This window comes from Barbus barbus, assembly GCF_936440315.1.
Source record: "Barbus barbus genome assembly, chromosome: 36".
Taxonomy (NCBI): domain Eukaryota; kingdom Metazoa; phylum Chordata; class Actinopteri; order Cypriniformes; family Cyprinidae; genus Barbus; species Barbus barbus.
In genome coordinates this window covers 26,728,983-26,753,807 of record NC_136714.1, presented here as the reverse complement: position 1 = coordinate 26,753,807, position 24,825 = coordinate 26,728,983, and the positions used below count along the sequence as shown (strand labels likewise).

Genomic DNA, 24,825 nt, shown 5'->3' with positions numbered 1-24,825 from the left:
ACTTATTTTGTTTTAGTTTATTTTTTATATTTATTTTATATTTCAAATATTTTATTTTAAGTTGTATATTTTATTTAATTGACTTATATTTTATATTTATTTTATTTTTTATTTGCATTTTATTTTTTAGATTTGTTTTAATTCAATATTTATTTAGTTAGTTTTTTATTTTAGATGTATTTTGTATGTTTTATATGCTCTCTATAGTTTTGTGTGGGCTGAAGAGCTCATCATATGTTTGTGATGATGCTGATATCTGTCGTTTCTCATTGTTGTCCTGTAGGAGAGCTGTGATGGACAGGGTGTTCTCTGAAGCGGCTCATTATCGCTCATCGTGGCATCATTTTCTGACTCCAGGGACAGACGCTTGGACGAGAGCACACACAGCTCATGTCACACTGGTGGTGTGTGGTGGTTTCTTCGCTCACAGGCGCTCCGAGTCTGTTCCTGATCCGTGGATCCCGTCAGGATTCCAGGCTGTTTGAGAGATCTGTGAAGGACGAGTGCAGAGAGACGGGCCTCTCAGGCTCATAACAACTGCTTTTCCTCGACCGTCCGCACACTTCTATTTATACTCCCTCCATCCTCGAGAGCAAATGACACCGGCTCATGTTAGTGAAAGCAAGATTTGTGCTTATAATAGTCCTTCTGAGTTATTTAAATAATCGTGTGTATATCTGAGCAGATCTATTTCAAGGAAGTTGCTAGAATATTTTTTGTCCTCCAAAATAGAGGTTGCAACCACAATAAATAATATTTCTATCATTTGTGAGAGACTTTAACCATGTTTTCTAAACATCTGAAGCATTTGTACTAGTGTTTGTATGTGTATAGATATATATAGATATAGTTGATTAATTTTTAATTCGTTTTAGTTTTAATGATAATAACCAAGGTCAATGCTGTCGTCGCTTATCCTTATCCAAAGATCAGCGCGCACTTCCCTGAGACCTCTGACCTGTGAGACGACCATATGAACTTTGAGACAGTGTGACAACTGTAACTAACCCTCACAATCGACTGCCAAAAAAAGACTTGTATATCAAGTCCTGCTGCTTTACCAGTTGATCCAGACCTCTATAAAACACACACACACAGACAGACTCTTGCAAACCTATTCAAGTCATAAACCTCTAAATAAGGGTAGGTGACCTCTCAGTCTTTATTGCTTTAGAAAACATTCATCCTTCTGCATAAAACCAAAAGTGGACAGATATAGTACATACAAGTGTTTCATTTAAGCTTTTATAGATCAGCAACCAGTGTTCTGAAAACTAGCATGCATTTTTGTATGCATATGCAACAGTATAATGCAGCATAGCTGTCACACAATGCACGTTCAGTACATGTTTCCACAAGATTCTTACATCAATGGTTGTACATATGAGCAAATGAAATCCCTGTGGTTTTATATTGTGGTTGGAGACTTTCACCACCTCTATTCATTGGATGTGGTTCCTTCAGAAACAGGAAATGATCGAGATCCAGCCACAGGTGAGTCAATGTAATGCAAAGTTAATTGAATTAAAACACACTTTCATAAAAAAGACTTAATAAATAAGCATTTGTAAGTAGATTTGGTCCTGATCCAGCAAAGGCCAGGCACATTTATGATCACTGAACAGGCCTGTTTAATGTTTCACTGTCCAAACAAGGCAAAGCTAGTGGCTTTTGTCATTTTGACAGCTATCGAAGTCATACAACAAGCAAATGCTGTGATTTTCGTCTAATTTATATATTAAGTAAGATCAGGAAAGATGCCTGGATGTTAAGCATTGCATCAAATATTTTATATCTGTATTGTTTGCAGAAACCAAACAGGACTTGTATTGCAAACAATAAAACGTAATTTACGTAAATTTATAAAAACGACGACAATAGAAATCTGATAAAGCACGTAAAATATTCTGTATTTATCCAATTTAACATATGAGGGATATAACATGAAAGTGTTGTAAATATATATATTCTTTAAATAGTTTTGCTTTAAATGGTAAGTTCGCCGATTTTCAACCAGCATATTCCATTCTAGAGCAAATAAATTAACAATGTTTGTGAAAACTACAGATCGTACTTCCGCCTTTTTGTATCCCCGCTCACGGATAGTCTGAGCGAGCCCAATGCATTATGGGTGTTGAAGTTTTCCTACCTTTTTTTTTTTTTTTTCTCGTTTTTTTTTTCTCTAGTCGTGTAGCAGATTTTCAAACCGCGTTTCTACTGCACAGACAACCGATTTTATTAAAACCCTATCTACCAGCCGTAAAGTATCCCTTTAAAAATGAAGTCCAGTTACACCGAAACTGTTTTTCAAACGGAACCATAGCATTAGTTGCAATGTGGCTCCATCATGTGTTGAAAGTTTTGAAGTGTTGATAGAAAATCAATACACAAAGCAGATATGAGATGGCATTTTAATATTTTTTATTATAAAGAGCAGCAAGGATAAAATAAGTTTACAGTCATCATTTTATTCTTTCAAAAGTAATCTGTGATAAAGGGTCAAAGCCTTTTTTCTCCATATATAAACTTAAGTAGCACAGTTGCTGATAGTGCTTTCATGATGGCTCTTCGTCTACAACTACCTTATTAACAAAGTCTTATACGTGATATATGCACATTATAAAGCATCTGTACAGTATTACAATCACCTTCCCTGAAGAATTAATGCAAATGAAGAATTTCAAACTGAGAATGGCCAATGCATGAACTACATGATCTCCCTTTAGCATACAGTACATCATTTATCCCCCAAATTAATCTAGCTCTCACTTCAACACTGATTTAGGTTTCTAAACACTGATGATGATGATGATGCAGCACAGACTTTTATTCAACACAAATCTTTAGCTTCACTCAGAGAGGCACTTGAGTCACATGGTTTTGTTTGATTTTCACTGAAAATACATTTCCCACAATCCCTTGATTCTGTTGGAGCATGATCATCATGGTCACAGGAGTCCAGAGACTTGGTTAAGTTCTCCAGTATTCACTGAGAACCACAGGAATCTTCCGGAAGAGACAGGTGTCCCTGACTGTCATTGTTTTGGTAGAGGTCTCCTAAACAGCAGAATATGAGGTTCTGAAAAAATAAAACACCAAGTCATGACTACTATTCAGGACAGTTTGTAAATGCCATGGTCAGAGAGCAGATGATGGTGTGGTTTTGTATACAGACCTGGCTCATGGATCATATAATGCACCCAGCCGAGAGACTGCTGCACGCCCAGCCTCCTCCACTCGTCCTCGGTCATCAGGTGGGATTTGGGCACTTGTTTGGCCAGTTCTCGCGGTAAGACCACGTGTCTGCATCACAAATGACAACCAAACAATATTTAATTGCATTTCAATCAGATATGAATGTGACGCTTGAAGATGACGTCACTCCACTACAAGCACATGGGGGAAACTCCAACCATTAGTTTTGAATTCACGTCCAAACATGCCTCTAGAATGGTCAAAAACATTAATAACTAACATACTAAGCAATTAATAGAGCTTTGATGTAACGTTACGACTCAACAAACAAACACGCCGCATCGAGGCCTCAATCCTCCTCGTTTTTCATCTTACCGGTATTCATAAAGATCATCCGTGTATTTATCCGAGTAGTAGATCTGTTTATGAGCCATTCTAGATTGACAATATTCAGATGTATTGATCCGTGAAAGAAGGATTCGATCAAACTCGCTCTCGCAACTTTAGCCGATACAGTTTTGAACCGGAGCCGCCGCTTCTGATTGGTTGACAGAGGTCATGTGACTGGAGGCAGCGTGAGCACGTCGGAAAGGCGGAGGAAAGCGCGGTTGCTGTGGAAACCGGTCAGAGACGAGTCGTGTGTCAACAGAATGTGAATATTATTAAGAATATGCGTCTGTAAATATAAAAATAATGTATTTTTGCCTCAGAAATCTGCTCAAGGTAAAGTGTGAAATATTACTACTGCATTGTCATGCTGTTTTGATCCATGCTCGACGGTTTGTTCATCGTTTGAGAGCTTAGTAACTTTAACCCTTTAAAAAAGTAAGTTATAACCGAAAGAAAACAATGTTTAGCTTTTTGTTTTTATTTTTTTAGTGATTAGAGCATTTTTTTTATTACATGAAACTTTGTCAGCGCTTGACGTTTTCCCAAACTAAAATAAATAAAATCTTCTGAAATGTTTTAAAAACAGAAATAAACAAAATTGTGTCTTTCAATCATCTAAAACTTTCTAACAACAATTTCTAATTTTATATTATGCAAGCAGTTTTCATGAACTCACAAGAAACACTTTTAAAAAGTATTGTCAAAAATTATAATCAGTAATTTTAGCTTCAAAAATAAAAATAAAAATCTTTATGCATCCTTATTATTTCAACTACCTGAATAAACTCAAACTACTAAACTACCAAAAGATTTACACATTAAATATGCATTTGTTTGAGTTGTGAACTGATGCATAATATTTAATCTTCATCGTCCTAAATGCATCAGAATTTAAAACACACACAAAAAACACCAGCCATCACAATCAATATTGTTCATGAGTCAATTATAGTGACTTGTCCTCGGGTATTTGCATCAGAGATTGTTTGCACGAAAACAAATGTGGATCTTATGTAGTGGTATCCTAGTAGCACCTGAATTCAAGTTCAAGTTGAGCTTTATTGTCATTCTGCTTCATGTGTGGACATATAGTGGAACATGGTCGCATGGTCACGGTGCTACATACTAGTTAAACATAAGATAAACATACAACAATGCAAGTATAAGAGAGAAAAACAATAGAGCTTCTGACTATATATATACCATAAATACTATAACTACTATACCTAGTTGCCTAGACATACGCAAACTGAGACTGTACAAGAACTTTACATAAATACTGTACATGAAATTATGCAAAAGAGATATTTGTACATTAAATTGTTGTGCAGATTAAAGAGAGATTTTGTGGGAAGCAGCGCATAGTGCAAAAAGATTTGTAGTGCAATGCTCAAGTAAACATTATCTTATTGAGTCTTTGTAGCAGGGAGTGTTTATAGAAAGTGTCTAGTGTTTCATTTTCCTTGTGAGAGAAGGGCCTATAAATACACAATTCCCTGATCAATTCTCTAGTGGAAACAGTATGACCCAAGTAAGGTGAATATTGATGATTTGATCATTTAAGGGTTGCAGTTGGAAGAAAGCGGAGCGGCACCGCCAGACCTAGAAAAGACCTGAGGAACATACATTTTAAGATGAGGACTGATGTGAAAACAAGAAACATTGAATAAGAAAATAATGAAACTGTTAAGGGAAATGGTTGAATGCAATCATTTTAATCTTGAGTTACAAACCTTAGCTAGTGATATTGAATCATTGAAACTCAAAGCTCCATCTCTAAAATTATAGAAATATGTCTGGTTATACATTTTGTTCCCAAATCTATAAGTGTTGAAGGCTGGTGGTTTGGTTGCTATATGCTTTGTTGGCTTTTTAAGACGATGGACTGCATCTTACATTAAAGATGTGAGATGAAATCTCTTTCTAACCGTACAATTTTTATATCTGTATATGGGTGTTACTTTTGTGGCTAAGACATGTATACTTAGACCATGCTTTTAGAGGTGTTACATATATTTTTGTAGGCTTAAACAGAGATGAAGATATTCATGTTGTATTTAGAGCCCTTGCAATTCTTCCATTTGAACTTTTGGCACTCTGTACTAAGTAGGATAAAGGTCGTGTGTGTGTGTGTGTGTGTGTGTGTGTGTGTGTAAAAAGGATTACTAAGGAAGAATGCAGGGAGGATTTTATGAAATTAATGCAAATTGTATGCAAGGCTATAAAAGCTAAAGGAGAGCTCTAGACGGGGCAGCACTCCGATGGTGAAGACTTACTCGCTGTTACTTTCATTTTATTGCTTATGAGTTATTGTTTACTAATAAAGCGAAACCATTACAAATGTTGATGCGTTAAACGTTTATTAAAACAAGTCTCTGAGTAATTTATTTTGGTAACCTATTATTCTGAAACTGAAAGAGCAGATTCGGACACCGGGGAAGGATTTCATATCTTCTAATCACATTTCCTGATCTCAGAGGTGAGGGCGAATATATTGCAGCTTCTTATGAAAATTAGGAATGTGAATTAGATGTTTTCTGGTCCTTATTTGGGATACAAATAGAACATCCTGCAAATGCATGTAGTGGCATGTAGTGTACTACACTCGAATATGCCGTGCTACACTCACTGGCAGCAGCCAATGGCATCCGCTGGATGTGAGCTGCCAATCATTAAAGCCGGCCCCCTCACCTCATTCCTGTTGCTATGCTGTCTTTGAAACTATGGTTACAGTAAAGGTTCCTGTAGGCAGCATCTCTCTCTCTTACCGCATGTGTCTGGATGCAGTCGGAACGTTTACTCTGCTAAATGCAGTGCTGCAATGAAATGTAATCTATATGTTGTGAATATTACTTATTTCTTCTGTATTTACATGTTTTATACTGTATGTAGACATTCATTCAAATCTTTTAGGGTCCTTAAGTTCCACATCACAAAAATAGTCTATTGTAAATCTGCAGTTTAGTTAAAAAAATGCTTTTAGGACGCTAAACCTCACTATTAGTCACTGGAATAAAATTGGTCTTGTTTTAGCCTGCCATTTAAGAGTGACATACCTACAGCTGCACAATTAATAAAATTTCTAAATTTCTAATCGTGATCACAATTACAGATGCCAAAATTACGTAATCGTTCAAAGCAGCAATTAGTCGTTCAAAATTCACGCATGTTATTCTGCATGTTTTTTTTCCTACAGGTTATCTTAAGGGTATTTCCATGGTTTTATTTTTAGTATAACATTATAATACCGTGCATATTATTTTTACTTTTTTATTTAAATAAGAAACCAATCCACTGTATAGTTCATATTTGAGGCTTAGTAGAAAAGCAATAAAAGTTTTTTCAGCTTGTTTATTTTCATCTAAAAATATGGCATGCAGTTGCTTCAAACAATGGTTTAAACGTAATTCAAAGTAAATTGTAATAAGCGTAATTAATAATTGCAATTACAATTTAAAGGGAATAATCAACTATTATGATTTTTGTTATAATTGTGCAGCCCTACCTCATATGTGTCCCAACAGACATGTGATCATGTGATGTGATTTTTGGACTTTGAAAAGGAAAGACTTCTGTGTTATTTCTCTCTCTCTCTCTCTCTCTCTCAGTTTCTATACTTCCTGCTGTTTTAATGAGCATGTGTGTAGGAGTGAACTGACACACTTCAGTCACGACTATGAAAATCACACACACATATACACACACACATAGTCCGCCACCCACTAACTCTACTCTCTCTATGCATATAAATATATACATATAGAGTGCATAATGTGTAATGCATACATTTACAGTGAAACAGTTTGATTTCTTATATGTTTGTAACAGATTTTCTGTGTTTTTCTTGTTTTAGGTGTATTATGAAAGGAAGATGAACCTGATGATCTCTTTTTCACGGTGAGTAAACTGCCTGAGAAGAGCTGTAGTGTTCATAGAGAAAGAGAAATCCTGATCCAGATGCACACCACTGAAGCTTATTCATTATTGAAGGTTATTGATCAGATTTTTATATTGAATATATTGAATTTTAAAAGTCAGTGTGAAGTAATTTGACCCTGTTAACTTTATTTATTTTTTATTAGTGCATGTTATTACAACAAAACTGCATAGCATTACAATAAAAGCCACTCAAAACACCTTAGCACCCGCAAATAAACCTTCTGACAACCGTTCTATTACCCTAGCAACTGCACAGCATCACAGTAAAAAACACAGAACACCTTAGCAACAAATAAAAACCACTTAGAACACCTTAGCAACTGCATAACAACATCATGGATACCATACAAGTACTCTAACAACAGCACAACATCACAATAAAAACCACTCAGAACACCCTAGCAACAGTTAAAAACCACCCAGAACACCCTAGCAACATTCTTGTAACTATCCAAATACCCTAGCAACTTTGTAGCATCACAATAAATATTACTCGGAACACCTTAGCAACTGCATATAAACAGTCTGACAACCACTCTAATACCTTAGCAACCACACTGCAACATTCTTGTAACTGTCCAAATACCCTAGCAACTGCATAACATCACAGTAAATATCACTTAGAACATCTTAGCAACTGCATAGCAACCAATACCCTACCAACTGCATATCATTACAATAAAAACAACTCGTAACAGCTAAGAAACAATAAAAAAAACACTCAGAACACCTTGGCAACTGCAAATAAATATTCTGGCAACCATCCTAATACCCTAGCAACTACACAGCATCACAATAAAAACCACTCAGAACACCCTAGCAACCACATAGCATCACAATAAATATCACTCAGAACACCTTAGCAACTGTATAGCAACTACTGACAGCCAAACCGTGCATCCTGGTGGTGACTTTTTTCCCCAAGAATCACCACTGAAATTTTCCTCAAGAAATGCACAAATCTAGTTCCTTTTATTTGTTTTTGCTGCCTGTTTTTAATTTCCAGATCAACATACTGCAAGCAAACGGCTCAGCTGTGCCGGCCGCATCATATAATTCAGTCGATTCAGTTCAGTCTATGTTCTTTGATCAGCCTTCATTCATATGAATGCGCAAAATGTGCACTCAGGAGGGGCCAGTTTATCAGATAGTACAATTGAGCATCGCTGTTCTCTTCTGAAAAAGGCCATGCATCTCGCCAAGACATGTTTTAGAAGCGGGTTGCGTGCTTTCAGGAGTTTAGAAGCGATGCAGCCAGCAGTACGCAGTGCTGTCGGGTGAGAATGGTTTCTCCCATCACCTGTGCTTCAAGTGGTTTGCCCCACTATTCAGCCAGCCTACCCTGAATGAGTCATCCTGCTCTTACCTGATTGGGCAGTCGGGATCCATCCTGAGGGATTGCCGTGCAGAAAGCTGCCGAGGCCTGACTTCATTCACAGAAACGTTGGTATGCCCGTCTGCCTTTCCATTCACAGCCAACCCGAATCATTTTTGCCCAGCATCCTCTCGTCCTCTCCTCAGCATCTCTTTTCCGCATCTCTGTGACAACAACGAGCGAGGAGCACTTTTAACGCTTTGTCTCAGCAGAGAAGACAAATCCTTCTCTCTCTCTCTTTCTCTCTCTCTCTCTCTCTCTCTCTCTGTCTTTTCTTCTTTTTTTTCAATTTGCAGGCAGGCAGGAAAGCGAGACGCTGGGAGGGACTGCAGTGCGTTAGCCGCAGCGGTACAGGAAGCTTGTGAATGACTGCCGCTTCCCTGTCACGAGCTCTTCTGGACATTTTACATGAATGGCTGTTTTTTTGCTGCCTTAATGTCTCGGGCTTGATCCCGTCGACTGCTTTTTAATGGGGCCGGGAGATCTGACATCACTATTCACGGTCGTATCCCCACCAAATCTGGATGGCGTTTTAGTGAGATCGAATCTCGACGTTGTGTTTGAAAGGCATGTTTAATTATTCAACAAAGCTCATTGAGGAGCAAAGCTCAGCTTGTTTTGCCTTCTGTAGGGGGGGATATTCGAGTGCTGGCGTGGATGGAATTATGCCGACGTTTCGTAGTACGTCAGGAAAAATTAATGTGACAAATAGATAAAGCCATATCGGTCTTGTGGTTTAAATTCAAGCACGTTTTAAACTTGCCATTAACAATGGCGATGCATAAGTGAGGTAGAACTAACCAGATTGATGCAGTTGCAGGCGAAAGGTGAACGCTTTCAAATATTTCATGTCATTTTGGTAGATTATCATTTCTCAATCAACAGCAGGTTATGCAGCACACCTTTTCAGTAGAGAGGCTTGCTTCTGAATTAAAGTAAAACTGCGATTGCATGTGAGGAAAATTAGCGATCGCCGTGCACGCCGACTCAAGTTTCATTCTGTGTGGCGTACATGTGATCCAACAACACGCACGGTACTCCTGTGTGGTTTATGCATTGAATTATGTCAGTGGACTGATTTTGATTATAGTTCATTCTGACGGAGCTCGGATTTCCCTACAGTGATCTGTTTATCACATCTTTTCTGTTCTGTTTATCCGGACTGAATCAAAGCAAGAGGCGTTCCTATGGACAGGGGCGAATTTTGAGAATTGATTGGTTCTACCGAGCTGTAAGTGGGAGCTTTTTTTTACGGAAAATGCTCTGCAGTGTTGAGTGAGTCTTTTGTTGAGAAGAGTCTCTTTCTCTCTCTCTCTCTCTCTCTCTCTCTCTCTCTCTCTCTCTCTCTCTCTCCCTCTCCCTCTCTCTCTCTCAGAGTGAGTCATGCATGTTCAGGGATCTGCCAGGATGCGGGGGGAGAGAGAGACATCTCTTCACTAGAGCTCTGTCTCTCTCTCTCTGCCATCTCTGGCCCTCCATCTCTGTAGAGGAGCGACCTCTCGCTGCTTTTCTCTCTCGTCGTCCTCTGTCTCCATGGATTCTGTGTTTTGTGGTTTATTTTTGGTCCCCGAGCTGCTGCTGCCGCTGCTGTACGGCGTCGGATTTTCCTGACGGCCGCTCGCTCCATTTCTTCGAACCCTCGAGGACGCTTTCTCGGCTCCAGCATGCTAAAGAAGTGGACGGTCAGCTGGGAGTTGGATGTGTCCGTTCGCGTGTAGACTGGCACACTGAGGGGAATGCTTCACCGTGCTAAATACAACCGATTCCGGAATGAGTCAGTGACATCCGTCGATGAGCTTCTGCACGGTCTCTCCATGAACGCCAAGGTCTCGGCCGTCCCGCCGTCGCCGCCCGTGGGCGACCCTCCGTACGCCCCGCCAGCCGAGGTCTTGCCGCCCGACCCCGCCGAAGAGTCCGGCACCTTGTGCACCCTCATCAACAGAGTCTCCAACCTCAAATTCGCCAACTCCTCCGGACTGCTGGGCATCAAGGGCCTGCCGTCCGCCGTCAAGGACCTGGCCGTGTCCAAGCTCCAGGGAGGAGCGACAGGAGGCGGATCCGGCAGCCCAGGCTCGTCTGCCCTCCCTGCGGCCTCTGGAGCACCTCACACCCTGCTTGAGCCCGCCTCGGCCAGCTCGGGGAAGAAGGGCAGGATGGAAGAGTCTCAGCCCGGTGGAGAGGGCTGGGGCCTAGGAGGGACGGGTGCCACGGGCTGTGACGGGCTGGTGAATAAGCCCTCTCGTGGATGGCTGCACTCCAGCGAAAAGATTTCCGGACCTGGAGTGACTTACGTCGTTAAGGTAAGATCCAAATGCTTTCTGTCTTCTACGTTTCCCTTGTTGTTTTCCATCCATGTGCCGGTATAGAGGGATTATGTGTACAGTTTGGAATAATGCAGGTCGCCAGTGACTTGAAACGGCACCGTTATGTTCACAAGTGACCATAAAAGTACAGAATGTTCCGCCACATACAGTACCATGTTTACATGCCGTCTTTTTCCTCTGAGTCTTACATGCATGTGGAGGTGGGTGGTATAAGGCGAATCAGATTTTATATTTAATTTAAAAAAATAGGTGGAAATTAATTCATACAGTATGAACTAAATAATCATGCTTGTTTGAATAAACGACCAAATTTAGAACAAGTGAGGATACTTCATCTCATTGGATTTGTTTTCTTTGTTGGAACTTGATCGAAACCAATCAAAAGGATGATTATGCATAACCAATGTTTGATATTTTATAACACGAGTTAAAGACAAAAAAAGTGAAATTAATATCATAAGCACCTGTGATTCAACCAGGGTTATTATAGTACTATAACCAACCATAACCAAACATCTTCATTACTTGAAATAAAATATTAAACTTAAAAAAAAAAAAAAAAAAAGCATCTAGTTGGCAAGGCACCACATTTTCATTTAGTTTAACTTGATGTACTACAATATCTAAAAATAAAACTGAAATAAAAACCAGTATAAACTATATGATAACTAATATAAACTATAAAAATGAAAAACTATATAGACACATTAAAAAAATAAAATTGGCAAAAACACACAACTTAATTAAATTTAAAACAAATACAGAAAACGAATTTGAAATATGAATAGTATCCCAGTGATAGTGAAAGAAAACATCAGTTAAATTGATCAAACTTGTCTCAATCTACATTTTTCATATTCCTCATCGTTAAAATCAAATCACATTTATTTCTATAGCGCTTTATACAATACAGATTGTTTCAAAATTGCTTCACATTAATAAACAGGAAAATAATGTTAGAATGTTGTAAAATGGCTGTAAAGCAGCTCTAAAGAAGATAACAGTATAATTATTCAGTTCAATAAGTGTCAATGTTGTACATAAATCAAATAAAACCGTCCTGTACAACCATAGCTTTATATAATTCATTATATACAGTATAGCATGTTTTTACCATAACACAGCCTTACACGCATGTGTATTTCAGAGACTTTGACTGTCCTTGTAATAGAACACAAGTTCAGTTATCCATCTTCTCTATGTACATTGTTATTGCGATATATTCTCTGCTTTCCTTAAATATCACAGACATAGTGGTTCAGTTGTCCGTGCGACCACTTATGTTTTACCTCTGCAGATTTGATCTATTCAAATTAACTGCAAGTTTATCACATCAAAAGGGAAGTGCATGCAAATCGCGTAACCACGGCGACCGGTTACCAGACCAGGGGGATGTTGTTCCGGCTACAGTTCTGTTACTGTATGGTCTCCGGGGATCATGACGTGTGCAGGACAGAGTAGTTATTCTTGTCCACATCTATATGCATAGACAAACATGATAACTTCAACAGTCAAAAGATCAGCTTTGATTCGTGCAAATATGTGCTTGTATGCATGTTTAGCATGCATGTAGCACCTGCTTTCTGTGCATAAATATATATATCTATATCGTTCATTAAGGATTTCCAGAAAACTCTGTTGTGCATGTACATTTGTTTTCTATACATGCACTATATAAATACCAACATCATTGTTTCCTTTTAGGGTCGTTTGTGGACATTTTTGAGAAGTTTGTGCTTTAATAAGGGAATTTTAGTTCCGTTGAACAAACATATTTGTATAACAGACAATGCACATTGAGATTGATATTGCAGTATCATGTATTTTAAGTGTATCGTCTAGTGTGTTTACGATCGTATAAGTATGTTCTCGGCCCTATTGAGCTAAAGGTGACTCGGATTCGTGCTGCATGAATCATACATTATTCCTTTCTAGCTTTTTTTTCCTTCTGAATAGTCAGTTGCTGTAGAGGCAAAACACAAAGCGCCAACACAACTGAATTAGATCGTCCAAACCGGCGTGCAATGGATGGGAACTAAATTGAAGTGTTTTATTATCTGTGACGAAGGTCTCTCTAAGCATTTAACATACAGAGAGTGTCGGAGAAAGAAAAGGACAGTATTTCTATTCCCTTGTTTGAGTTTGATGTGTTTTGGTAAGAGTTGGTTGGTAAAAGTCCGTACTAAACCCATTTGGCGTCCCTTTGCAGGGCTGAATGTGTGTTATTCTTTACAGTTCATTTATTGAGTGACCTGTGCATGAACACACACACACACACACACACACACTATGCTCCATTTCACTAAAAGGACAGCTGCTGACATTGACGGCTTTTCAAACACACGCGACCAGCATTCAGACAGACTACAGACAGATCCAGCCCTTGCTTGATTAGGTTAAAGTGAAAATTTGTACACTTAATATATGCTATTTTTATTAAACGCAATAATGTACTTAGGTCATGCTGTATTGTGAATATATACCGCACATTTCATATTTTTGCCAATTTATCTATGTGTGTTTTGTGCTGTTCTGTGTAGTTGTTAACACATTTAAGATCCGTTGTCGTTCTCAAGTGTGAATTTGAATGTAAAGTAAATTGCTGTTATTTTTGTGTATAGCATTATGTCAGCTGTTGAACTAACTTTAACATTTCTTAACTTCATGACGGTATCTGAGCGTAGAAACTGATCGTAGAAGACAGTTTATGCAAAAGCCCTCTGTTGGCATTGCTGAGAATAGAACACGTACTTATATATTTCAAAACGTGGTGACATGAGAAAATGAGCCTGAAAAACCTTTGCATTGAGTTTGATTTTTAAATTTCTGTCATTTATTTAAAATTATTTAAGTTTCTTTGATTATCATGACATTTTGCATGTACATTGCAGTTACAAAAACATGACAAGAGTATGAAAACCCATACATTAAAAAAATAAAAGTTCCAAAATATGTATAATGTTAAAACGTATATTAAATTATTGAACTTTTCTGTCATTTATTTGAAGTTATTTACTTTTCTGGCCATTTTACTGTGTTTTGATTAACTTGACATTTTACTGTATGTTGCTGAAAAGCTATAGGTGCCAAAAAATATTGCGATATGCATTTAATGTTAAAATATATTAAATAATTTACTTTTCTGTCATTTTTGATTTGACGTTTTACTATGTGTTGATATGCACACTTGAAAAAAATGTTGCTGAAAACCTATATTTATTTAATGTCATTAGCAATATTATTATTATTATTATTGTTACATTATGCCTACACACAGAAACAAACTTTATTTCGTCTGATACAATCAGTCAATAAGCTCAAAGCCTCCGTCATTGTTTTCAGCCAAATACTATTTGCCGAAACATTGCAGTGACTCATCGTCCGCTTCCGGCCTCGTTTTGAGTCGTACACCAGAGTTAATTTGGGCTATAAAAATGAGGCAGTGAGGAGATAATTTTCCATAAAGCACTCGAGGAAACTTAAGCAGTGTTCCTGGAAGAATGTGACGCGGATGGTGGGTTCGTCGGTCCTCAGGTGGGTTACTGCAGGTGACTCATTCATTTAGTCAAGGAAAGTTATAGTGAGACTCTGAATGAGTGAGTCATGCAGCATTGAGAGATCAGTGAGGTGAGAGGCTAAATAAAGCAGAGATGTGTTGATGGGTGATGTCACGGTCTATGGATGATGTCATCACCACTGTTCTCCACGTGTGTTTGCTGCTGGCTGTTTTTCTAAAATGATTTTTGTATTTTATTTATTTGGATTTTGGATTTTATTTGAAGGATTTTGAATTTAAGATAAAAGAATATGAGATGAATCCTGTAAGTTAGAGCATGCATTTTTTATTGTCATTTTATTATATTTTATTGTCTTTTATTCAAGAAATATAGTTCATATATACAGTGGTGTGAAAAAGTGTTGGCCCCCTTCCTGATTTTATATTTTTTTGCATGTTTGTCACACTTTAATGTTTCAGATCATCAAACAAATTTAAATATTAATCAAAGATAACACAAGTAAACACAACATGCAGGGTATTTTTATGAAGGAAAAACAAAATCCAAACCCACATGGCCCTGTGTGAAAAAGTGTTTGCCCCCCTCCCCGTGTTAAAACATAACTGTGGTTTATCACACCTGAGTTCAGTTTCTCCAGCCACACCCAGGCCTGATTACTGCCACACCTGTTCACAATCAAGAAATCACTTAAATAGGACCTGCCTGACAAGGTGAAGTAGACCAAAAGATCCTCAAAAGCTACACATCATGTTGAGATCCAAAGAAATTCAGGAACAAATGAGAAAGAAAGTAATTGAGATCTATCAATCTGGAAAAGGTTATAAAGCTATTTCTAAAGCTTTGGGACTCCAGCGAACCACAGTGAGAGCCATTATCCACAAATGGAGAAAACATGGAACAGTGGTGAACCTTCCCAGGAGTGTCCGGCTGACCAAAATAACCCCAAGAGCACAGCGACGACTCATCCAAGAGGTCACAAAAGACCCCACAACAACATCTAAAGAACTGCAGGCCTCACTTGCCTCAGTTAAGGTCAGTGTTCATGACTCCACCATAAGAAAGAGACTGGGCAAAAATAGCCTGCATGGCAGAGCTCCAAGACCAAAACCGCTGCTGAGCAAAAATAACATAAAGGCTCGTCTCAGATTTGCCAGAAAACATCTTGATGATCCCCAAGACTTTTGGGAAAATACTCTGCGGACTGACGGGACAAAAGCTGAACTTTTTGTAAGGTGTGTGTGTCCCATTACATCTGGTGTAAAAGTAACACAGCATTTCAGAAAAAGAACATCATACCAACAGTAAAATATGGTGGTGGTAGTGTGATGGTCTGGGGCTGTTTTGCTGCTTCAGGACCTGGGAGACTTGCTGTGATAAATGAACCATGAATTCAGCTGTCTACCAAAAAATCCTGAAGGACAATGTCCAGCCATCTGTTCGTGACCTCAAGCTGAAGCGAACTTGGGTTCTGCAGCAGGACAATGATCCAAAACACACCAGCAAATCCACCTCTGAATGGCTGAAGAAAAACAAAATGAAGACTTAGGAGTGGCCTAGTCAAAGTCCTGACCTGAATCCTATTGAGATGCTGTGGCATGACCTTAAAAAGGCGGTTCGTGCTCGAAAACCCTCCGATGTGGCTGAATTACAACAATTCTGCCAAGATGAGTGGCCAGAATTCCTCCACAGCGCTGTAACAGACTCACTGCAAGTTATCGCAAACGCTTGATTGCAGTTGTTGCTGCTAAGGGTGGCCCAACCAGTTATTAGGTTTAGGGGCCAAGCACTTTTTCACACAGGGCCATGTGGGTTTGGATTTTGTTTTCCCTTCATAATAAAAAACGTCATTCAAAAACTGCATGTTGCGTTTACTTGTGTTATCTTTGATTCATATTTAAATTTGTTTGATGTTCTGAAACATTAAAGTGTGACAAACATGCAAAAAAAAAAAAAAAACAACATCAGGAAGGGGGCCAATACTTTTTCACACCACTGTAGTTCATGTAGGATTAGGGTTTTGAGATTTAAAAATTTGAGATGAATCCTTTAAGATGGAGTATACATTTCTTCAATGTCTTCTCTCACATTTTTTTTTATTTTGTTGTTATTCTTTTTTTATTTTATTTATTACTTTAATACTTGATACTTTCTTATATTTAGTTCATGTAGGGTTAGGATTTTGAGCTTTTTATCCATCTTATTCTTCAATGCAGAAGTAAGCCTTATGGGCGAGACTTCCGGTTAATTAGTCTCTGTAGGGAAATAACGAGAAGAATTACAACGTGCAGTAAACGGTAATTAAGATAAACACAAAATAATATGGTAAGACACACCAATTTGCAGTATCAAGCAGCAAAACGAGTGATTTTGTACAGCTAAAAGTAGAATTACAGCTAGAATAGAATAGTGGATAGATTAAAGAATATGAGATTAATCCATTTTTTTGCATTTGTAGTTAATCTCTTTTTTTCTTTTTGTCTATTTAATTTAATACTTTCTTATTTGGTTCATTTAGAGTTAGGGTTTGAGATTTTTATAGATGAAATAATATGAGAATAATCCTTAAAGCTGAAGCTTGTAATTTTTTCAGTGTCCTTTTTTGGCTTTTGTAGTTTATTTAATATTTTTATTTTATTGTAATTAATACTTTAGGTCATGAAGGGTTAGGATTTTGAGCCTTTTATAGATTAATATGAGATGAATATGATATATGAATATAATTAATAATTTTTATTTTATATATTTTTAATTATTTAAATTAATACTTTCTTACATAGTTCGTGTAGGGTAAGTGTTTTGAGCTTTTTTTTAAAAGATACTATACAAGATTAATCCTTAAAACTGAATTTTTTCAGTGTCAATTTTTCTTTTATTTTTTTTTTGCTTTTGTAGTTAATTTTATTTATTTATAGCATAAATGTATAGCATAAATAAAATAAATAACAACATCCTTTAACTCTTACCAAAAAAGGGGAGTTTATGTGAAGACATTTGATCAGATCAGACACGATAATACTGTGGTTTAGACCAAATCACACCTGAAATGACACTCTATGATTTAGAATTACTTTGTTGTTTTTCAGAAGAAATGTTTAATTGTATGTCTGCATATATGTGAGCTTAACAGGTGTGTCAGTGTGTGACATTAGTCAGAGGTGGTGTGTGTCTGTGTGTGTGTGTGTGTGTGTGTGTTTAATAGTGTGGGACTGTAGACAAGCAGATTAAAGTATTAACTAAATAGTTCACCCAAAAAATAATGACACTTTCATTAATGAAACACCGTCATGTGGTTCACAACCTGTGTTTATTATTATTGTTTGTACAATGACCGTTCATTATAACCACAGCATGTCAAGCTGCCTAAAGGACCAAAACCACCTGCTGATGTGCAATGTTAGCACAGACACAAGGCCAAAATGGACACAATGTTCCTGTTTATGGATGAATGAATGTGTAGTGTATGTTGCTGTGTTGCAGTCAGTGCTGTTCAACACATCACACACTCACACAGCACAATATTTCACCTGGAAAAATACAAGATTACGGACTTGTATAAAGAAATTAGGCTTAATTTTGATATCATGTTGACTTTAAAGTAAGCAGTTGAATTTGGATTGAAAATTATATATTTTTTTATCACACAATGAGCAATAACATTATCTAGTTTTGAAGAAAAGATGATTATGAGCTGTTCTAATCACATTTCTGCCCTTCTTTTTCAGTATTTGGGCTGCATTGAAGTTCTCCGGTCCATGAGATCCCTGGACTTCACCACACGATCACAAATCACACGGTAATACAACTCTCTGTCTTTTTACAAATTAAAACAGTCACAAATTTCTTCATTTTATTTTGTGCAAGGAATTGTGGGTAATATTAGCCGAAATAGCATGCACAGTTCTCATCATAATGGTTAATTTGGTAACATTGTAATGTATTGTGAATCTCAAATTACAGTTTTATGTGAATTGGGATTCAGTTATGCTTTCCATCTAATACGAAAAAAGATCATTTATAAAGTTTCCACTGTTAGTGAAATAAATGATAATATCTTATCTAAATTTAAAGTTATTTATTATATTAGGTATATTTTTTAATTTTATTTATATACATTTAATATTATTTATTATTTTGTGCATACATATTATTATGTATATTATTAATACATTTTAAATAAATAGTAGGGTATTTAGTCTGTTGCTAAATATATTTTATTTAAAATAATTGTAAAATTTAGATAAAATTACTGTTTTACCAACTCTGAGTGCATATATAGATTAATGTTATTAATAATCACAAAAGAAAAACATTGAATTATCTGCCCTAATTTTCCTAGATTTTATTTTATTTAACAATTTATAAATTTGAAAATGAAAAACATTTACAAAAAGGGGACAGATAATTCTTTTTTTTTTTTTTTTTTAAATAAAATTATTTATATAAAATAAAAAAGGGCACAGATAATTGTATATATATTGATTTATATTTAATTTGTATTCATTTTTATTTGTTTGTTTGTTTTTTGTGACTATAAAACACAGCCTAAGGACTTGATTTGGTTACTTGTTTTTGTGAAGAAATTCACTAAAATGAATCGGTCTTTCTAATCGGATGTTGTTTTCTCTATTATATGTTACTCTTATGTTTATATATTTCAAAATATTTCTGTTTGTCTGTTGTTTTGCTGCTAAATCACAGTTAATGGCTTTTGTACACTGCTTTATGGTTACATCACAGTTATCACATGGCCCCGTGTGGCGTTATATGACTGCTCTTTCATGGCATTTTTATGTTTTTTCTTGAGTTGAATCCGCAGCCAAACACTCATTTATTGTTGCTAAAACGAGCGCGTGAGATGTGAATGTGTGCTGATGAGTCATTGCGTAACATCAGTGTAGAGGCAGCAGATCGGGTCCCAGCGGACGCCGCTTGTTTATTGAACGCTGGGCTGTGTGGGCCGCTAGCATTAGCAGCGCTGGAGATGACATGTCATATCCTCTTTTCTGCCTCACTTCCTGCTGTAGTGTTCACAGGAACACACCAGCCGTTCCCGACTGCTCTCTGGACACAAAGCGTGAACGTTGAACGATCAACAGGTTTATCTATATTACACCTCAGACATAGTTTTTATTTATTGTGCAAAACATTAAAAGTCGATCAAAATCAGTGCGTCAAGAATCTGTCAAAAATAAAGAATTATATTTTATCCTGCTTTTAGGAGCATTCGTATTTATTTCATTGCAAAATGATTTTAATTACATTTTTCAGTACTGTTATTTTTTTAAATTCCCAATATTATTACTGTAATATAAAAAAAAGATTTTTTTCAGTAGGGTAGAATTGATTTGATTGCATTTATGCTTGTTTAATTATGCTTACTTAAATCAATAATGTACTACACATGAAAAGAAAATGGGGAAGATGTGCTTTATTGCTATGAAAAGGAAGTCATAGTGCAAAATAACATTTTTAGTATTAAAATATACTTTCCACTATATATGTATGTATATATTTCCTACTGACACACTACAGCAAAAGATAGAAATAACAGACTTAAAACCATTTTTAGCTGCTGAAAATACTAGTGTTCTAATCATTTTGGCCACTATATATATGTATATGAAAAATATAATGATCTGCACTCATTTTTCTTAATTCCATTTATATCATATTTTTCTATTTTGTGTATAGTATTAGTATATTTGTTATTGTTTATATTTATTAATATCAACCTTCGGCAACCCTGTTCTCTGGATATCATCATGAACAATAAAACATTCTAGATTCATATGCGAAAGATCTTTGGGCCAGATTCATAGAAACTGATCAAATGTATCCCTGACTGAAGAGTTTTGCTTTGTTTCCAGAGTGCCACTGTTTTCACACATACTTCAGAATTACTCATGTCTTCATATTTTTGTAATTTCTCTTCGGCAGGGAGGCGATCAGTCTGGTGTGTGAAGTCATCCCTGGTGCCAAAGGAGCTCTGCGCAAGAGAAAGGTACAGTCAGAGAATGCGTGCAAATATCTTAAAGCAAATAATAAATGCATTTGAACATAAACTTGTTATATTGCAATGCATCTAGCTTTGAAAAAGTCTTAAAGTCTACAATAGAAAGCCTTGTAAAGTTGGACTTCCCACTTGGAAACCAAAAACTACACAAGTGATTTTATGAGATGATTGTGTGTCTTTGTTATTAAGCATTTAGGCCAATTTGATAATGCTTTCAGCCTTGAAATAAAATTAACATTAAGTGATTTAATATAAAATTATATACTTATAGTTGCAGAATAAAATAATAATTCAGAACATACTTAATCTTTATTTGAGGAACATGATTTTGGACCGGTGAGATTTCACTGTGGAAAAAGCCATTCAGTTCAGGACAAAAATGAGTGAAATAACACTGCTACAAATTAAATATAAATATAATAAGTGTGAAATAAAATATTAAAATGTAAAATGGCATTCAATCTTAATATAAAATTTCTTAAGTGATTTAAAATAAAATTATTTATTTGTTGCCAACAAGCCAGTGTTTCTCATTTTTGAGTTTGACTCTAACTACTAAAATAACTAAACCTAAAACTGAAAATAAAATGAATAAAAACTATATTCAAAAAATTTAATACAAATAAAATAAAATTCATAAAAATTCACAGCAAAATTACTAAAACTTAAAAAAAAAAAGATTTATGAAAATGCCTCCAATATAAAAATAAAAACTAATTTTAAATATTAATAAAAACTATAATGGAATATAAATGATACTAAAATGGCTTTCAGCTACCAGTAAGAGTGTAGTACTCTGATCTCATACATTTTACCATTTTTAAATCCAATCCACATACTTCTACATATTTTCCCTAACAAATCAGCACAGAAAATGTGAAAAAGTGCAGATTTTTTTAAGCCTGGAAAATTATTATTTTCCATGAAAACTGACAGTTTTCTAAGACAACGTGAATGACGCAAATTAAATGACATTGAATTTAATTAAAAAACACCAGAGACGAGTAGAGAGAGACCGTTATAAATTATTGCATATGACAACAGGAAGTGGTCAGAGGTGGAGGTTATTGATGCAGATGGAGAAATATAAGACGGAAAGGAAGGAATAAATAAGGAAAAAACTAAAAGAGGAGCATCAGAATGCTTGGAGTGAGATGAAGACAGTTAGAGATTAAATAAAGGCTGGAGAAAGAGAAATGGCGTTCTGCAGTGTGTGTGTGTGTGTGTGTGTGTGGGCATACTGTTAGCACGGTGACTCATTCTGTACTGAGCAGCAGTAATCAGCCCTCCTGCTGTGTGTGTGTGCATGTGTGTGTGTGTGTGTGTGTGTGCGTGTGCATGTGTGTGTCTGTGTGTGTGTGATGCACGTTTGCAGCCGTGGAAAGGGACGTGTGCGTGCGGATTTTAAGAAAGCTTTAAAGCGTGCCGTGCCATGCCGTATGTCCTGATTTAATGACGCAACATTGGATCGATTTAGCAAACAAACACAGAATGATGCATTGTATGCGTGATTTTTATTTTATGAATGTTCTTCCATTTTGATATATGAATGAAGACTGACTGGAGTGATTTGAATTGAATTTCAGTTTAATGTTGATGTGTTTGGCAAAACACTGCATTTTAATTGGCAAAGCGTTTACAGTAAAATAAATTAGTCAAATAAATTAAGATAATAATACTACAAATGAAATCTCAGTATAGTTAAAATAAAATAATTTAGAACGTATTTAATCTATATTTGTGGAACGTGATTTTTGGACCAGTAAGATTTCACTGTGGATGAAGCTACTATTCAATGCAGGACAAAAAATTGTAAAATAAATAATATGGCAATACTACAAATTAAACATCATTATAATAAGAATTAACAAAATATTAAATAAAATATAAAAAATAAGAGAAAATAAAATTGCAAATTGCATATTTCATCTTTATTTGCGGACCATGTTTTTGGAGATTTCACTGTGGATGAAGCTAAAATTCGATGAAAAAAATAAAAATAATAATGAATTAAAATAGCAGTACTGCAATAATATAATAAGAATTAGTGAAAAAAAAAACAAAGATTACAAAAGTCAAGTCATTAGAAGATATTTAATCTTAATTTGTGGAACATGATTTTGTGTGGATGAAGCTACGGTGTCGATGCCAAACTAATAATTATCAAGCAGTCTAATAAATGAGCAATCATCAAGTATTGCAAACTTTATTACATTTAAGAAGCAATTAAGAAAGGCTGAAGATGAAAACATGAGCCTGTGTTGCTCTCTTTCAGCCTCCCTCGAAACTCCTCTCCAGTATTCTGGGCAAAAGTAACCTACAGTTTGCTGGTATGAGTATCAACCTCAACATCTCCACCAGCAGTTTAAACCTGATGACACCGGACTCCAAACAGGTCCAGAAACACTCTTCTCTCCTCTCTCATTCTCAGGATGCAGTGTTCTATTGCAGATGAATGATGCTCCTTCCTGTTTCCACAGATAATCGCCAATCATCACATGCAGTCCATATCCTTTGCCTCCGGTGGAGATCCGGTAAGGCTTTACAACATCACACCCGTGATTCATTCTTCAGCTGACGTTCAGTCTCACCACACTTCATGGCAAATCTCAGAGCGCTCCAAAAAACAAAGCTGTTTAATGGCATATCCAGTTGAACAACTTTAGTGTTTCTGTTAATAAAGGACGGGGCCATAATAAATATGTTTTAGTGGTATTTTATCTTATTTGTAATGTTTTTTACCCCAAAAGCAGTGCAAGTTAGCGTTTAGCGATTATTTTTCACTAAATAAGCTACTGTACCTTTAAGGCGGGTGTTCATAAATTACTTTATTATTGGCTAGTTTCTGCATACTCGTTTTTTATCAGGTTGCTGAAAAATAAATGGATGTTTATATGTAAATATGGTTGGTCATATGCTTAAGAGCTCATAGGTGCATGAAACAGTCATGACAGTTTCACAAATTAGTAATTCAGTTGTTCCAAATTAATTATACGTAATTTTAAATATCTACCCGAAAAAGCTGTAGGCTGAACTGAAGCCTTTTTGCAGTTTTTAATATGTAAATGTAGGCAGTCATGTTAATGAGATTATAGTTGTCATGTCATAATCACGATCATTTCATGAATTGGTCTTTTTTTAGTATTTAATATTTAATGACCTCATAGTAGTATTGTCATAAAAAAAAAATTGTGGGCGGTCATATGTTAATAAGCTCATAGATGTGATGTCATAATCATCTCAATTTCACAAATTAGTAATTTTTGCTGTTTGTAATGTCTAAATTTGGGTGGTCATATGATAATGAGCTCACAGATGTAATTTCATAATCATGACAATTATTGGCACCCAATTATTGCAAAGTCCTTTTCCCAAGATAACAGCTCTGAGTTTTCTCCTGTAATGTTTGATGATTTTGAAGAACACCTGACATGAGATCAGAGACCATTCCTTCATCCAGAATCACTCCAGATCCTTTAGATTCACAGCTCCATGACGGTGCTTCTTCTCTTCAGTTCACCTCACTCATTTTCTACAGGGTTCAGGTCAGAGGACTGGAATGGCCAGCAGAAGCTTGGTTTTGTGCTCAGTGACACATTTTTGTGTTGTTTGTTTTGGATCATTGTCCTGATGGAAGATAAAAACATGGCCCTTTATAAGACAGAATCAGTCACTTATTGATTTTTTATCTGTTGGTATTTGATAGAATCCATGATGCCATGTGTCTGAACAAGATGTCCAGGACCTCCAGCAGAAATATAGGCCCACAACATCAAAAATACAGCAGTATATTTCATTGTACACATGGGGTACTTTTTATCCCTGTGTTCACCAAACCCATCTTGAGTGTTTGCTGCTAAAAAGCTCATTTTTTAGTTTCATCTGACCATAGAGGTCAGTCCATTTTGAAGTTCCAGTCGTGTCTGACAACTGAATATGCTGGAGTTTGTTTTTGGATGAGCTAGGAGAATTTTTCCTGAAACCTTCCCCAACAACATGTGGTGATGTAAGTGCTGTTTGATTTTTTTTTAGGCTTTCTGACCCCAAGATTTTCAATAATTTAGCTGTTTT

General features: G+C 36.2%; 3 protein-coding genes across 4 annotated transcripts in view; 2 read left to right on the top strand and 1 right to left on the bottom strand.

The window, feature by feature from the left end:
• LOC306855540 (semaphorin-4D-like) overlaps positions 1–769 on the top strand; it is a 61,724-nt gene extending 60,955 nt beyond the window's left edge. Inside the window, exon 20 of one of the 2 annotated variants that reach the window (XM_079394299.1) lies at positions 284–769. In XM_079394299.1, the coding sequence (XP_079250425.1) occupies positions 284–313 (30 nt within the window). In that variant the 3' untranslated portion in view covers positions 314–769. The remainder of the gene's footprint in view (positions 1–283) is intronic. The other variant, XM_079394298.1, reaches the window with a different exon arrangement.
• A 1,631-nt stretch (positions 770–2,400) lies between these two features.
• On the bottom strand, positions 2,401–3,735 carry LOC306856350 (cyclin-dependent kinases regulatory subunit 2). The gene is made up of 3 exons (XM_079395587.1): positions 3,571–3,735; positions 3,176–3,303; positions 2,401–3,079 (listed from the first exon to the last, which is right to left on the bottom strand). The coding sequence occupies exons 1-3, from the start codon at positions 3,627–3,629 to the stop codon at positions 3,036–3,038; spliced, it is 231 nt and encodes a 76-aa protein (XP_079251713.1). The 5' UTR covers positions 3,630–3,735; the 3' UTR covers positions 2,401–3,035.
• A 54-nt stretch (positions 3,736–3,789) lies between these two features.
• Positions 3,790–24,825, top strand: part of LOC306856344 (SHC-transforming protein 3-like) — a 28,912-nt gene continuing 7,876 nt past the window's right edge. Inside the window, exons 1-6 of the mRNA XM_079395577.1 lie at positions 3,790–3,918; positions 7,439–11,199; positions 18,464–18,534; positions 20,679–20,742; positions 23,030–23,149; positions 23,235–23,288. Of these exons, the coding sequence (XP_079251703.1) occupies positions 10,636–11,199; positions 18,464–18,534; positions 20,679–20,742; positions 23,030–23,149; positions 23,235–23,288 (873 nt within the window). The 5' untranslated portion in view covers positions 3,790–3,918; positions 7,439–10,635. The remainder of the gene's footprint in view (positions 3,919–7,438; positions 11,200–18,463; positions 18,535–20,678; positions 20,743–23,029; positions 23,150–23,234; positions 23,289–24,825) is intronic.

Excerpts from the sequence above, each read along its gene's own strand:
- LOC306856350 (XM_079395587.1), bottom strand. The coding sequence starts at position 3,629 with ATGGCTCATAAACAGATCTACTACTCGGATAAATACACGGATGATCTT. Across the intron at positions 3,304-3,570 it reads GATGATCTTTATGAATACCG|ACACGTGGTCTTACCGCGAG; the intron begins GTAAGATGAAAA and ends TTTGTGATGCAG. Across the intron at positions 3,080-3,175 it reads TTATATGATCCATGAGCCAG|AACCTCATATTCTGCTGTTT; the intron begins GTCTGTATACAA and ends TTATTTTTTCAG.